This window comes from Salvelinus fontinalis, chromosome 10 (genome assembly GCF_029448725.1).
Source record: "Salvelinus fontinalis isolate EN_2023a chromosome 10, ASM2944872v1, whole genome shotgun sequence".
NCBI lineage: Eukaryota > Metazoa > Chordata > Actinopteri > Salmoniformes > Salmonidae > Salvelinus > Salvelinus fontinalis.
The window spans coordinates 20,158,783-20,172,181 of record NC_074674.1 but is presented as its reverse complement, the minus strand read 5'-3'; the positions used below and the strand labels follow the sequence as shown (position 1 = coordinate 20,172,181).

The window sequence follows — 13,399 nt, the reverse complement described above, 5'->3', positions numbered from 1 at the left end:
CACTGGCAACAGCCAATCGCAATGCTGCCAGCTAGAGTTTACGTGCTCACTGTTAAACCCTCTATTCAGGGTTGTCAGCGTGTGCACCGTTTTGGCTGGCTGGCTTTTCCATCATCTTCATGAATACGTTTATCTTCAGCTACATCAACTTTGCTCCCTTTACAAAATGACTAGATGAGCATTAGAAAAGTTATATTTATGTGAATGTTATTGAAATCATGATTAATTAGCATTGGTAATTAGCTCTTACTGAATATGTGTAGTGTATCTGTCGTAAATTTCAGAACACCCCAAAATGTTTAGATTTTTTTTTAAATGACAGTGTTTCTTTCCCTTTAAGAATAAAGTCTCTGTAATCAGAAGGACTGTTGTGTATTTTTGGCACTGATGTATGGATTTTTGGCGGTCAGTAGGACAGTCAGACCTCTGAGAAGCAAGCAAGAAAAAGCAAGACCTAGAAAGAATAACGCAGTGACTTTGGCGATTTCCCTTCAAAATAAAAGTATTTATAATGAAGATGGTAAAAAATTATACAAATGTAAAAAATTCGTTACATTTTGTGAGGAAATGTTAGCACTTACAATTTTGTTTAACCAGTTAAATTAAACTAAATGTCATCGAAAATGTAATCTACATAATACCCAAAAGTAATTATCATGAGAGGGCAAAAAACAACTAGTAATGCTGTATACTCAAAGAAAGTAAAAATAGCTGAAATACACATTACAAATATAATAAAAATATGAAATATGATGTATTTCTATTCAACAAAACTGTATGAATAAGGCTTGAAATTACAGTTGAAGTCAGAAGTTTACATACACCTTAGCCAAATACATTTAAACACAGTTTTTCACAATTCCTGACATTTAATTCCATTAAAAACTCCCTGTTTTAGGTCAGTTAGGATCACCACTTTATTTTAAGAATGTGAAATGTCAGAATAATAGTAGAGAGAATTATTTCTTTCAGCTTTTATTTCTTTCATCACATTCCCAGTGGGTCAGACGTTTACATACACTCAATTAGTATTTGGTAGAATTGCCTTTAAATTGTTTAACTTGGGTCAAACATTTCAGGTAGCCTTCCACAAGCTTCCACAATAAGTTGGGTGAATTTTGACCCATTACCCCTTACAACGCTGGTGTAACTGAGTCAGGTTTGTAGGCCTCCTTGCTTGCACATGCTTTTTCAGTTCTGCCCACACATATTCTATGGGATTGAGGTCAGGGCTTTGTGATGGCCACTCCAATACATTGACTTTGTTGTCCTTAAGCCATTTTGCCACAACTTTGGAAGTATGCTTGGGGTCATTGTCCATTTGGAAGACCCATTTGCGACCAAGCTTTAACTTCCTGACTAATGTTGTGAGATGTTGCTTCAATATATCCACATAATTTTACTTCCTCATGATGCCATCTATTTTGTGAAGTGCACCAGTCCCTCCTGCAGCAAAGCACCCCCACAACATGATGCTGCCACCCTGTGCTTCACGGTTGGGATGGTGTTCTTCGGCTTGCAAGCATCCCCCTTTTTCCTCCAAATGTAACAATGGTCATTATGGCCAAACAGTTCTATTTTTGTTTCATCAGACCAGAGGACATTTCTCCAAAAAGTACGATATTTGTTCCCATGTGCAGTTGCAAATCGTTGTCTGGCTTTTTTATGGCGGTTTTGGAGCAGTGGCTTCTTCCTTGCTGATCAGCCTTTCAGGTAATGTAGATATAGGACTTGTTTTACTGTGGATATAGATGCTTTTGTACCAGTTTCCTCCAGCATCTTCACAAGGTCCTTTGCTGTTGTTCTGGGATTGATTGTCACTTTTCCCACCAAAGTACGTTTATCTGTAGGAGACAGAACGTGTCTCCTTCCTGAGTGGTATGACGGCTGCTTGGTCCCATGGTGTTTATACTTGCGTACTATTGTTTGTACAGATGAACATGGTACCTTCACGCATTTCGAAATTGTTCCCAAGGATGAACCAGACTTGTCTACAATTTTTTTGTCTGAGGTCTTGGCTGATTTCTTTTGATTTTCCCATGATGTCAAGCAAAGTGGCAGTGAGTTTGAAGGTAGGCCTTGAAATACATCCATAGGTATACCTCCAATTGACTCAAATGATGTCAATCAGCCTATCAGAAGCTTCTAAAGCCATGACATAATTTTCTGGAATTTTCCAAGCTGTTTAAAGGCACAGTCAACTTAGTGAATGTAAACATCTGACCCACTGGAATTGTGATACATTGAATTATAAGTTAATTAATCTGTCTGTAAACAATTGTTGGAACAATTACTTGTGTCATGCACAAAGTAGATGTCTTAACCAAATTTCCCAAACTATAGTTTGTTAACAAGAATTTTGTGTAGTGGTTGAAAAACGACTTAATGACTCCAACCTAAGTGTATGTAAACGTACGACTTCAACTGTATATACACTATATATACAGTATTATGTAGACACCTCTTCAAATTAGTGGATTTGGCTATTTCAGCCACACCCGTTGCTGATAGGTGTATAAAGTTAAGTACACAGGCCTGCAATCTCAATTGATACTTTTTTTTTTTTTGTAAAGTGGCACTACTGAAGTGCTCAGTGACTTTCCCCGTGACCCCGTCATAGGAGTCCAACAAGTCAATTCATAAAATTTCTGCCCTGAGCTAGAGCTGCCCCAGTCAACTGTAAGTGTTGTTATTGTGAAGTGGAAACGTCTAGGAGAAACGTAAAAATCATCTGTCCTCGGTTGCAACACCCACTACCGAGTTCCATACTTCCTCTGGAAGCAAAGTCAGCACAATAACTGTTTGTCGGGAGCGTCATGAAATGTGTTTCCATGGCCGAGCAGCCGCACACAAGTCTAAGATCACCGTGCTCAATGCCAAGTGTCGGCTGGAGTGGTTTAAAGCTTGCACCATTTGACTCTGGAGCAGTGTAAAAGTGTTCTCTGAGGTGATGAATCCCAATTCACCATCTGTCAGTCCGATGGACGAATCTGGGTTTGGCGGATGCCCGGAGAACGCTACCTGACCCAATGCATAGTGTCAACTGTAAAGTTTGGTGGAGGAAGAATAACAGTCTGGGGCCGTTTTACATGGTCCGGGCCCCTTAGTTCCAGTGAAGGGAAATCTTAATGCCACAGCATACAATGACATTCCAAACGAATCTGTGATTCCAACTATGTGGCAAAAGTTTGGGGAAGGCCTTTTCCTGTTTCAGTTTGACAATGCCCCTGTGCTCAAAGCGGGGTCCATACAGAAATGGTTTGTCAAGATTGGTGTGGAAGAACTTGACTGGCCTGCACAGAGTCCTGACCTCAACCCCATTGAACACCTTTGGGATGAATTGGAACGCTGACTGCGAGCCAGGCCTAATCTGCCAACATCACTGCATGACCTCACTAATGCTCTTGTGGCTGAATGGAACCAAGTCCCCGCAGTGTTCCAACATCTACTGGAAAGCCTTCCCAGAGGTGTGGAGGCTGGTATAGGGGGGACCAACTCCATATTAATGCCCATGATTTTAGAATGAGATGTTCGACGAGCAGGTATCCACATACTTTTGGTCATGTAGTATATATATATATATATACAGTGTCAGTGAAAATTTGGACACCTACTCATTCCAGGGTTTTTGTAACGGTCCTGACCTGTTTTATGTTGTTTTTGTATGTGTTTATGGTCAGGGCGTGTGTTTTGGGTGGGCAGTCTATGTTATCTGTTTCTATGTTGGTTTTGGTTGCCTGGTATGGCTCTTAATTAGAGGCAGGTGTTTTGCGTTTTCCTCTAATTAAGAGTCATATTTAGGTAGGGTGTTCTCACTGTTTGTTTGTGGGTGATTGTCTTCCGTATCAGTGTTATGTCTTGCACCATACGGGACTGTTCGGTTGTTCGTTTCGTTTCGATGTAGTCTGTTCCTGTCCGTGAGTTTTACGTTTTAGTTAAGTAAGTTCATGTTCAGGTTTTTTCGTCTACGTCGTTTTCTTGTTTTTGTAATTTTGAAAGTGTTTTGTTTTTCGTGTTGCCATCGTCGTGTTTAAATAAAAGATGGCTTATTTCCCGAATGCTGCATTTTGGTCTGATGATCCTTCTCTCCTCTCCTCGTCCGAGGATGAGGAGAACGACAGCCCTTACAGTTTTTCTTTATTTTTACTATTTTCTACATTGTAGAATAACACTGAAGACATCAAAACTATGAAATAACACATATGGAATCATGTAATAACCAAAAATGTGTTAAACCAATTAAAATATATTTTATATTGTGAATCTTCAAAGTAGCCACTCTTTGCCTTGATGACAGCTTTGCTGCTCCTTTTGCAGCCATTAAAGAGTGGCCAATCAGCTTAAATGCAGTATGTTTTTCATATTGGACATAGATATTGCACCATAGGCAAGTACCTGTACAAAACAGATGAGTTTGAACAAAAACCTAGGTCATAGGAAGTGTTTCTGGACCTTCAGTGATCTAGTCATTCTGTATTGCTGAAGCGTTACAGATTGCGCAATAGAAATGTAAAGATAATTTCCTGATTGAGCCGATATGTGCAGCGTTTACTGTCAATGCAGTCTTCACTAACACAGGAATATTGCCTTTAAATGTCAATAGCGCTGTAACGCTGAACTTCTGCGATACAGATTGAATAGAACCCTTCCTGTGGTCAAACAGCTTAAAGTGTATTCTAGAGTCACTAGAATACAAAAGTGGTCAGTTTGAACAAAAACTTAGGTCAGGAAGTGTTGCTGCACTTTTACTGTGGTCAAACAGCTTATAATGCGGCCCTGGACATTATATGGTACAAATATAGCACTATACAGGAAAATTGATTGATTGTATGCCCATAAAACTAGAGTCCAGTATACTCACTAGAGTCCCTAAAGTACAAAACAGGTGAGTTTGAATGAAAAAACTGAGTCACAGGACGCATTGCATACCAAAATAGCTTACAATGTAAAAGTCAAAGCCTTCTGGTGAACACTTCGGAAAACATACAAAGAATAGTAATAAATGACTACATTAAAAAAGTCAAGAGAGATGCAAGTATATATATATATTTTTTTAAAGCATGCTTTATTCATAACAAATATCACAATGAAGTTACTTGATCATCAACAGAAATTGATCATCAACAGTAACACTCATCCGTAGAATCAGCCCACTGGGCACAAATCAACATTGTTTCCCCGCCATTTTAAGAAAGATAAGCAATCTGATGATTGGTGTAATACTAACCCATTTACATGATCTTACTAGGGTGATATTTTTTATTTGTCCAGCCAAAACGCTTGCCCTGAGGCATATTTTGTCACAAAAGGCTGGCCTTGCACCGATTTAAAGTCTGATATAAGGTCTGCAGCCTGCTCATCATCATTAGAAAAAGTAGGTAATTTACAGGAATGCACTCCATCTACTGATCACATTGTTTCCATTGTTTTGCTTTAGCAGTTCGTTTCTCACCTAACCACCTGCTAATTGTCGGAATTTGGCACCATCATTGTAGCGCAAGTCAAGAGCGCACGTCTGATATGGAATGGTGTTTTATTTCACACTGAAAGCAAACAAAGAGTAAGCTAAAGTAGTTTATTTGTTCCTTTGTAAATAAGATATAGTTCTGAATTAGTCAGTCAGCGTAGAGTTAAAGTGATAGTACAAAAGTGTAGACTGGACACTGGTTTGATGAACACAAACAATAGATTTTGCTTTACAGTGCTATGTTTGTAGCATATAGTGTTCAGGGGCCCTACGCAAACTTTTGGTTGAAACTCAACTGTTTTGTATATTAGGGACTCTAGTAAGTAGGCCTCTGGTTTTCTGGACACACAATCGATTATGTACAGTGCAATATTTATGTCCGATGTGAAAAAACAACTGGATTTCAGCTGATTGGACTCTCTTGAAGGGCCAAAAAACAAGCAGTGACGCTCCTCTGGGTGTAACTCTGTGGATTTGGAAACTAGAAGTGCTGCTAAGTAGAATGGAACCTCCATTTACTGCAACACAACCTACAGGAAATTGTGTATGGTTCTCTAAACGATTGGAGTGCACCGTGCACTCTACATGCACAAAAAATATTGTTCACCATTTAGGCTTAATATTTATACAAATCATTATCCCATAATATGTCATAGAAATATTTGAAAGTATTCTTTGTATGATAGTTAGTATAATATATATATATATACACTGCTCAAAAAAATAAAGGGAACACTTAAACATCACAATGTAACTCCAAGTGAATCACACTTCTGTGAAATCAAACTGTCCACTTAGGAAGCAACACTGATTGACAATAAATTCCACATGCTGTTGTGCAAATGGAATAGACAAAAGGTGGAAATTATAGGCAATTAGCAAGACACCCCAAAAAAAGGAGTGATTCTGCAGGTGGTGACCACAAACCACTTCTCAGTTCCTATGCTTCCTGGCTGATGTTTTGGTCACTTTTGAATGCTGGCGGTTCTCTCACTCTAGTGGTAGCATGAGACGGAGTCTACAACCCACACAAGTGGCTCAGGTAGTGCAGTTCATCCAGGATGGCACATCAATGCGAGCTGTGGCAAAAAGGTTTGCTGTGTCTGTCAGCGTAGTGCCCAGAGCATGGAGGCGCTACCAGGAGACAGGCCAGTACATCAGGAGACGTGGAGGAGGCCATAGGAGGGCAACAACCCAGCAGCAGGACCGCTACCTCCGCCTTTGTGCAAGAAGGTGCACTGCCAGCGCCCTGCAAAATGACCTCCAGCAGGCCACAAATGTGCATGTGTCTGCTCAAACGGTCAGAAACAGACTCCATGAGGGTGGTATGAGGGCCCGACGTCCACAGGTGGGGGTTGTGCTTACAGCCCAACACCGTGCAGGACGTTTGGCATTTGCCAGAGAACACCAAGATTGGCAAATTCGCCACTGGCGCCCTGTGCTCTTCACAGATGAAAGCAGGTTCACACTGAGCACATGAGCACATGTGACAGACGTGACAGAGTCTGGAGACACCGTGGAGAACGTTCTGCTGCCTGCAACATCCTCCAGCATGACCGGTTTGGCGATGGGTCAGTCATGGTGTGGGGTGGCATTTCTTTGTGGGGCCGCACAGCCCTCCATGTGCTCGCCAGAGGTAGCCTGACTGCCATTAGGTACCGAGATGAGATCCTCAGACCCCTTGTGAGACCATATGCTGACACATGCACATTTGTGGCCTGCTGGAGGTCATTTTGCAGGGCGCTGGCAGTGCACCTCCTTGCACAAAGGCGGAGGTAGCGGTCCTGCTGCTGGGTTGTTGCCCTCCTACGGCCTCCTCCACGTCTCCTGATGTACTGGCCTGTCTCCTGGTAGCGCCTCCATGCTCTGGACACTACGCTGACAGACACAGCAAACCTTTTTGCCACAGTTCGCATTGATGTGCCATCCTGAATGAGCTGCACTACCTGAGCCACTTGTGTGGGTTGTAGACTCCGTCTCATGCTACCACTAGAGTGAGAGCACCACCAGCATTCAAAAGTGACCAAAACATCAGCCAGAAAGCATAGGAACTGAGAAGTGGTCTGTGGTCACCACCTGCAGAATCACTCCATTTTTGGGGGTGTCTTGCTAATTGCCTATAATTTCCACCTTTTGTCTAATCTATTTGCACAACAGCATGTGGAATGTATTGTCAATCAGTGTTGCTTCCTAAGTGGACAGTTTGATTTCACAGAAGTGTGATTCACTTGGAGTTACATTGTGTTGTTTAAGTGTTCCCTTTATTTTTTTGAGCAGTGTATAATTCTGCACAATTTCGCTCTACTTATTAATTCAGCTACAACGTATACAGGACGTTACTCTTATTCTGAAGGATTCCAAAAATACGTGACCCGGAAGTACTTTATTATTCCTGTCTGCTTTATGGTGGTGACAGTTGACGAAGATTATTTAGCTATCAAAACTCTTCTCTTGTCATTCAGCTAGTTTAAAACTGACTGTGAGGTACTTCGGGGTATTTATATAGAGGCATTATTGAGGTAAGAAACAACTGTCATTGTTCAACAACAACTAGAAGTTATGAATTCCTCCATAGCTACTAAACTATTTTGCTAGTCTATTTGCGGTAACGTTATACACTTGACGCAATCTAGGCCTTAGCAAAAATCACAAAGCGATTAAAACGTTTTAATGGCAAGTTGTATGGACGACATGTCATTTTATGATCTAACTAAAACACAGAAAACCAGCATCACAGCATTAGCTAGCTAACGTTATCTCAGGTTAGCTTGCAGTTGTTCACTGACTGGGGCATGTCAGTTTGGCATGGCCGAGACAGCTAACGTTAAATTAGTTACAAGTTTGGCCAAACCAAAAGTGAGTTAGTTGAATGTAGGAGAAGCAAGCTAATACAGACAGTTGGTAAATGTTGTCTGTAAAATAACCAGATGCAGGATGTAGAGAAAGTGAAAATGACTCTTTGTATGCAGGTCCTTCCTGGCTGGCCCATGCTGAGACAGGGACCTAGAGGAACTGAACGGACTCAACATGGCCTGTGTAGAGGAGCCCCCTGAGAAGTGTGTGTGTGTGTGTGTGTGTGTGTGTGTGTGTGAGACCTTTGCCTGCCTTTGTCTGTGTGTATTCACCTGTATCTCCCACTGTGTGTGTGCATGTCCAGGCACTGCTGGGTGTGTTTTGCGACAGAGAAAGAGGACCGCGTGGCAGAGTGGGTGAGCCCCTGCAGGTGTAAAGGCTGTACCAAGTGGATCCACCAGGCCTGCCTGCAGCGCTGGCTCGATGAGAAGCAGAAAGGAAACAGTGGAGGAGCTGTCTGCTGCCCTCAGTGTGGCACAGAGTACAGCATCGTCTTCCCCAAGATGGGTAACTGACACACACAGAGTATAGTCTTTCCCGATATGGGCAACTTGCAGCGCACACACAAGATAGTTCTACTCTGTAGTGCCTTCTGTCCAGGTGTGTGTATTTTACTGACTGTATATGTCTGTCTGTCCCCCCCTCCAGGGCCATTGGTGTACTTCCTCCAGCAGGTGGACAGGGCTCTGTCGCGGGCCAGTCCGTTCGCTGCTGCTGGGGTGGTGGTGGGGACAGTCTATTGGTCAGCTGTCACCTATGGAGCTGTGACTGTCATGCAGGTACATGACCCTCTACTCCTGACCCCTGAACCTCAAACCATTATACCCTTGCCATTGACCATAACTAACACTAACTTACTAACTAGTTCGGTGAATCCATTGCGAACGCCAATGCAACACAGAACACGAGATCCACAATTCCCTCCCTCCTTGCCTCCCTCCCTTTCCCTCCTCCCCCTATTTCTACAGGTGGTAGGCCATAAGAAGGGCTTGGATGTGATGGAGAGAGCCGACCCTCTGTTCCTCCTGATGGGTCTACCTACCATCCCTGTGATGCTGGTCCTGGGCAAGATGATACGCTGGGAGGACTACATACTGAGGCTGTGGCAGAGACACTCCTCTAAACTACAGCTGCTAGTTCCAGGTACACACACACAGTGCAGTCGGAACGTATTCAGACGCCTTGACTTGTTCCACATTTTCTTACATTACAGCCTTCTTGTAAAATTGATCAAATGTTTTTCACCTCATCAATCTACACACAATACCTCACAATGACAAAAGCAAAAACAGGTTTTTAGAAATGGTTGCAAATATATAAAAATATTCAGACCCTTTACTCATAACTTTGTTGAAGCACCTTTGGCAGCGATTACAGTGTCTTCTTGGGTATGACGCTACAAGCTTGGCACACCTGTATTTGGGTAGTTTCTCCCATTCTTCTCTGCAGATCCTCTCAAGCTCTGTCAGGTTGGATGGGGAGCGTCGCTGCACAGCTATTTTCAGGTCTCTCCACAGATGTTCGATCGGGTTCAAGTCTGGGCTCTGGATGGGCCACTAAAGAACTTGTCCCGGAGCCACACCTGCATTGTCTTGGCTGTGTGCTTAGGGTCCTTGTCCTGTTGGAAGGTAAACCTTTGTCCCAGTCTGAGGTCCTGAGCGCTCTGGAGCAGGTTTTCATCAAGGATCTCGCTTTACTTTGCCCTTTTCATCTTTCCCTCGATCCTGACTAGTTTCCCAGTCCCTGACGCTGAAAAACATCACCACAGTGTGATGATGATGCTGCTACCGCCACCATGCTATACCTTAGGGATGGTGCCAGGTTTCCTCCAGACGTGACACTTGGCATTCAGGCCAAAGAGTTAAATCTTGGTTTCATCACACCAGTGACTCTTTAGGTGCCTTTTGGCAAACTCCAAGAGTGCTGTCAGGTGTGCCTTTTACTGAGGAGTGGCTTCCGTCTGGCCACTATACCATAAAGGCGTGATTTGTGGAGTGCTGCAGAGATGGTTGTCCTTCTGGAAGGTTCTCCCATCTCCGCAGAGGAACTTTGGAGCCCTGTTCGAGTGACCATCGTGTTCTTGGTCGCCTCCCTGCCCAAGACCCTTCTCCCCAAATTGCTTAGTTTGGCCGGGCGGCCAGCTCTAGGAAGAGTCTTGGTGGTTCCAAACTTCTTCCATTTAAGAATGATGGAGGCCACTGTGTTCTTGGGGACCTTCAATGCTACAGAAACCTGTTTTTGCTTTAGTCATTATGGGGTATTGTGTGTAGATTGATGAGGGGGAAGAAAAACATTTAATCAATTTTAGAATAAGGCTGTAACCTAACAAAATGTGGAACAATTCCAGGTGTCTGAATATTTTACAAAGGCGCTGTGGTACATTCTGCAAATTAAATTCACTTGATAATTATTTTTTTTAACTCCTTTTTGTCTCTCTCCTCCCCTCACCCCCACACAGGTATAGGGCGTCCATTGCCCCGTGTGCCAGCTGATGGGAGTAATGGAGGGGACCACCTGTCAGTGTCTCGTACTTTGTGTGGAGCTCTCATCTTCCCCTCCGTGGCCAGCCTGGTGGGACGGCTGATCTTCAGCAGGGTACCTTCATCTCTGCAACGCACCGTTCTGGTGAGTGTGTGTGTCTGTGTGTCTGTGTACACAGTATGTATGGGGTGGCAGGTGTTTTATATTTCTCTTTTTCTCCCTTTCTCTCCCTCTGTGTTGTAGGGTGGTATAGCATTTGTGGTGATGAAGGGAGTGTTTAAGGTGTATTTCAAACAGCAGCAGTACCTCACCCAGGCCAACCGCCACATCCTCAACTACCCAGAGAGAGAGAGGGACATAGATGGAGAGGGACGGAGTGAGGGAGGAGAGGACGACACAGAGGATAGTGGAAACGAGTGAACACAACACTCCCCCTAACCCTAGAGGGTGAAGGAGGGACGAAGAGGTAGAGCGGAGATATAATAAGTTGGAGCAGAAACGATTGACAGCCTCCCAGAATCCTCTCTGTTCCCTGACCGCACACAAAGAGAAACCTGCAATCAAGCACAATGTAGTTTTATTTTACTCAGACAAGGGGTGTGTTTAAGAGGTGTGTTACATTTCCAAACAGATAACTTGTCAAATAGAAATGCATTTGTTAGTTTTTTCTTTGAAAGTGTTTTCTCCCATTGGTGTCTCCTGAACTCAACCATGCTCTGGTATTTCATTGTAAGATATCCACCCAACCATGTGTGTGTGTGTGTTTCTGTGTGTGCGCATGTCTACACCAGGAGTGTCTAACATACTGCCCGTGGGCCGGATCTGGCCAGCGAGGGGGTCGAATCCGGCCCGTGGGTGCTTTGAGTATATATTAAAAAGAAAATATATATATATATATATATATATATATATGAACAATTTTTCGCAAGTTTTTAATACAAGGAAATATAACCAATTTTTAGTGCTGCCCTTTTGGACCTCGTTGAAGACTGAACGTGCCCCCCTGGATAAAAGGAGTTCGACACCCCTGGTCTACTTTGTAGAACCCTTGCTATTTTATTTGCCTGTAAGAATGAATTAGCTAATAAATTCATTTGATTGTTAAATACTACATTCTCTCTGTTATTATTGAAGTGGGATGACTTCTACTTTCCGTTAGTGCCTCATCAGCCAGAGGTAGGTCAATTTGATAGTAGGGGTGGTGTAGAACTTTAAGTGAGGAAACAAGGGGAGCAAATGATGCCCAATGCCATCTCGGTAAGTCCATGTGAGTTACTGCCTCCATTGCAATTGGACAACATTTACTCATTGATTGCTGATTGGCTGACATTATTGCAACAATTTGTGAAGGAACATTTTATGTTTGTGCTTTTCTAATAACCAATTTGACTGGGTTCATACAAGTGACTGATTGATGGTGCCTGGGAGGAATCCTCACCATCAGCCTAAGCAATTTGGCAGTACGCCCAGAACAAAGGGATATCTCAGTTTCAAGGTCTCAGCTTGGAGAGAAGAAGCCTTGTGAGGTATTGGTCGGTCACATGCATGAACCAAACGTTAATGATGAATTAATTATGAATAAGCTAAATCAGAACCCTACATGTTTTGAGCCCCACATTTTTAGAAAAAAAGAATATAAATATTTTTTTGGGGGGGACTTGCCTGTTTTGCATGTTATTTTTGCATTAATATGTGTCACATATAGGTTTGCAAACAATGTAAAAAAATATATATATCATACACACATGGTCTCATTTTTGTTTTCTTGAGTAAGGCAGCTCCAAAATGCAGGTGTTTCAGCCTAGCTCAGTGCTTTCTGTGGCGGTGGGGCGAGCCACCAAAAAATAGGAGTATTACACCATGATTGACTCTGTTCTGTCACTCATGGGGACACTGTCATCGCGAAGTTTATGTCCTTAGTAAATGTAGATGTAACGGATGTGAAATGGCTAGCTAGTTAGCGGGTACGCGCTAGTAGCATTTCAATCAGTTACGTCACTTGCTCTGAGACTTTAAGTAGGGTTGCCCCTTGCTTTGCAAGGGCCGCGGCTTTTGTGGAGCGATGGGTAACGACGCTTCGTGGGCGACCGTTGTTGATGTGTGCAGAAGGTCCCTGGTTCGCGCCCGTGTCGGGGCGAGGGGATGACGTAAAGTTACATCTGTTACATAGACATACAAAATTTCAGCCCTTTGTATCCTGCCAGAGTTATAAACTCAGCAAAAAAAGAAACGTCCCTTTTTCAGGACCCTGTCTTTCAAAGATAATTCATAAAAATCCTTCATTGTAAAGGGTTTAAACACTGTTTCCCATGCTTGTTCAATAAACCATAAACAATTCATGAACATGCACCTGTGGAACGGTCGTTAAGACACTAACAGCTTACAGACGGTAGGCAATTAAAGGTCACAGTTATGAAAACTTAGGACACTAAAGTGGCCTTTCTACTGACTCTGAAAAACACCAAAAGAAAGATACTCATCTGTGTGAACGTGCCTTAGGCATGCTGCAAGGAGGCATGAGGACTGCAGATGTGGCCAGGACAATAAATTGCAATGTCCGTACTGTGAGACGTCTAACACAGCGCTACAGGGAGACAG

General features: G+C 43.0%; 1 protein-coding gene across 1 annotated transcript; it reads left to right on the top strand.

Annotated features, from left to right (window-relative positions):
• The first annotated feature begins 7,838 nt into the window (after nucleotides 1–7,838).
• On the top strand, nucleotides 7,839–11,912 carry marchf5l (membrane-associated ring finger (C3HC4) 5, like). The gene is made up of 7 exons (XM_055936043.1): nucleotides 7,839–7,986; nucleotides 8,437–8,523; nucleotides 8,625–8,827; nucleotides 8,969–9,099; nucleotides 9,289–9,463; nucleotides 10,779–10,945; nucleotides 11,045–11,912. Exons 2-7 carry the CDS (start codon nucleotides 8,495–8,497, stop codon nucleotides 11,219–11,221), a joined length of 882 nt encoding a protein of 293 aa, XP_055792018.1. The 5' UTR covers nucleotides 7,839–7,986; nucleotides 8,437–8,494; the 3' UTR covers nucleotides 11,222–11,912.
• Nucleotides 11,913–13,399: the final 1,487 nt, after the last annotated feature.

Bases quoted from the DNA above. Each gene is read 5' to 3' on its own strand.
- marchf5l (XM_055936043.1), top strand. From the start codon at position 8,495: ATGGCCTGTGTAGAGGAGCCCCCTGAGAA. The intron at 9,464-10,778 runs GTACACACACAC...ACCCCCACACAG, and splicing joins ACTACAGCTGCTAGTTCCAG to GTATAGGGCGTCCATTGCCC. The intron at 10,946-11,044 runs GTGAGTGTGTGT...TCTGTGTTGTAG, and splicing joins CTCTGCAACGCACCGTTCTG to GGTGGTATAGCATTTGTGGT.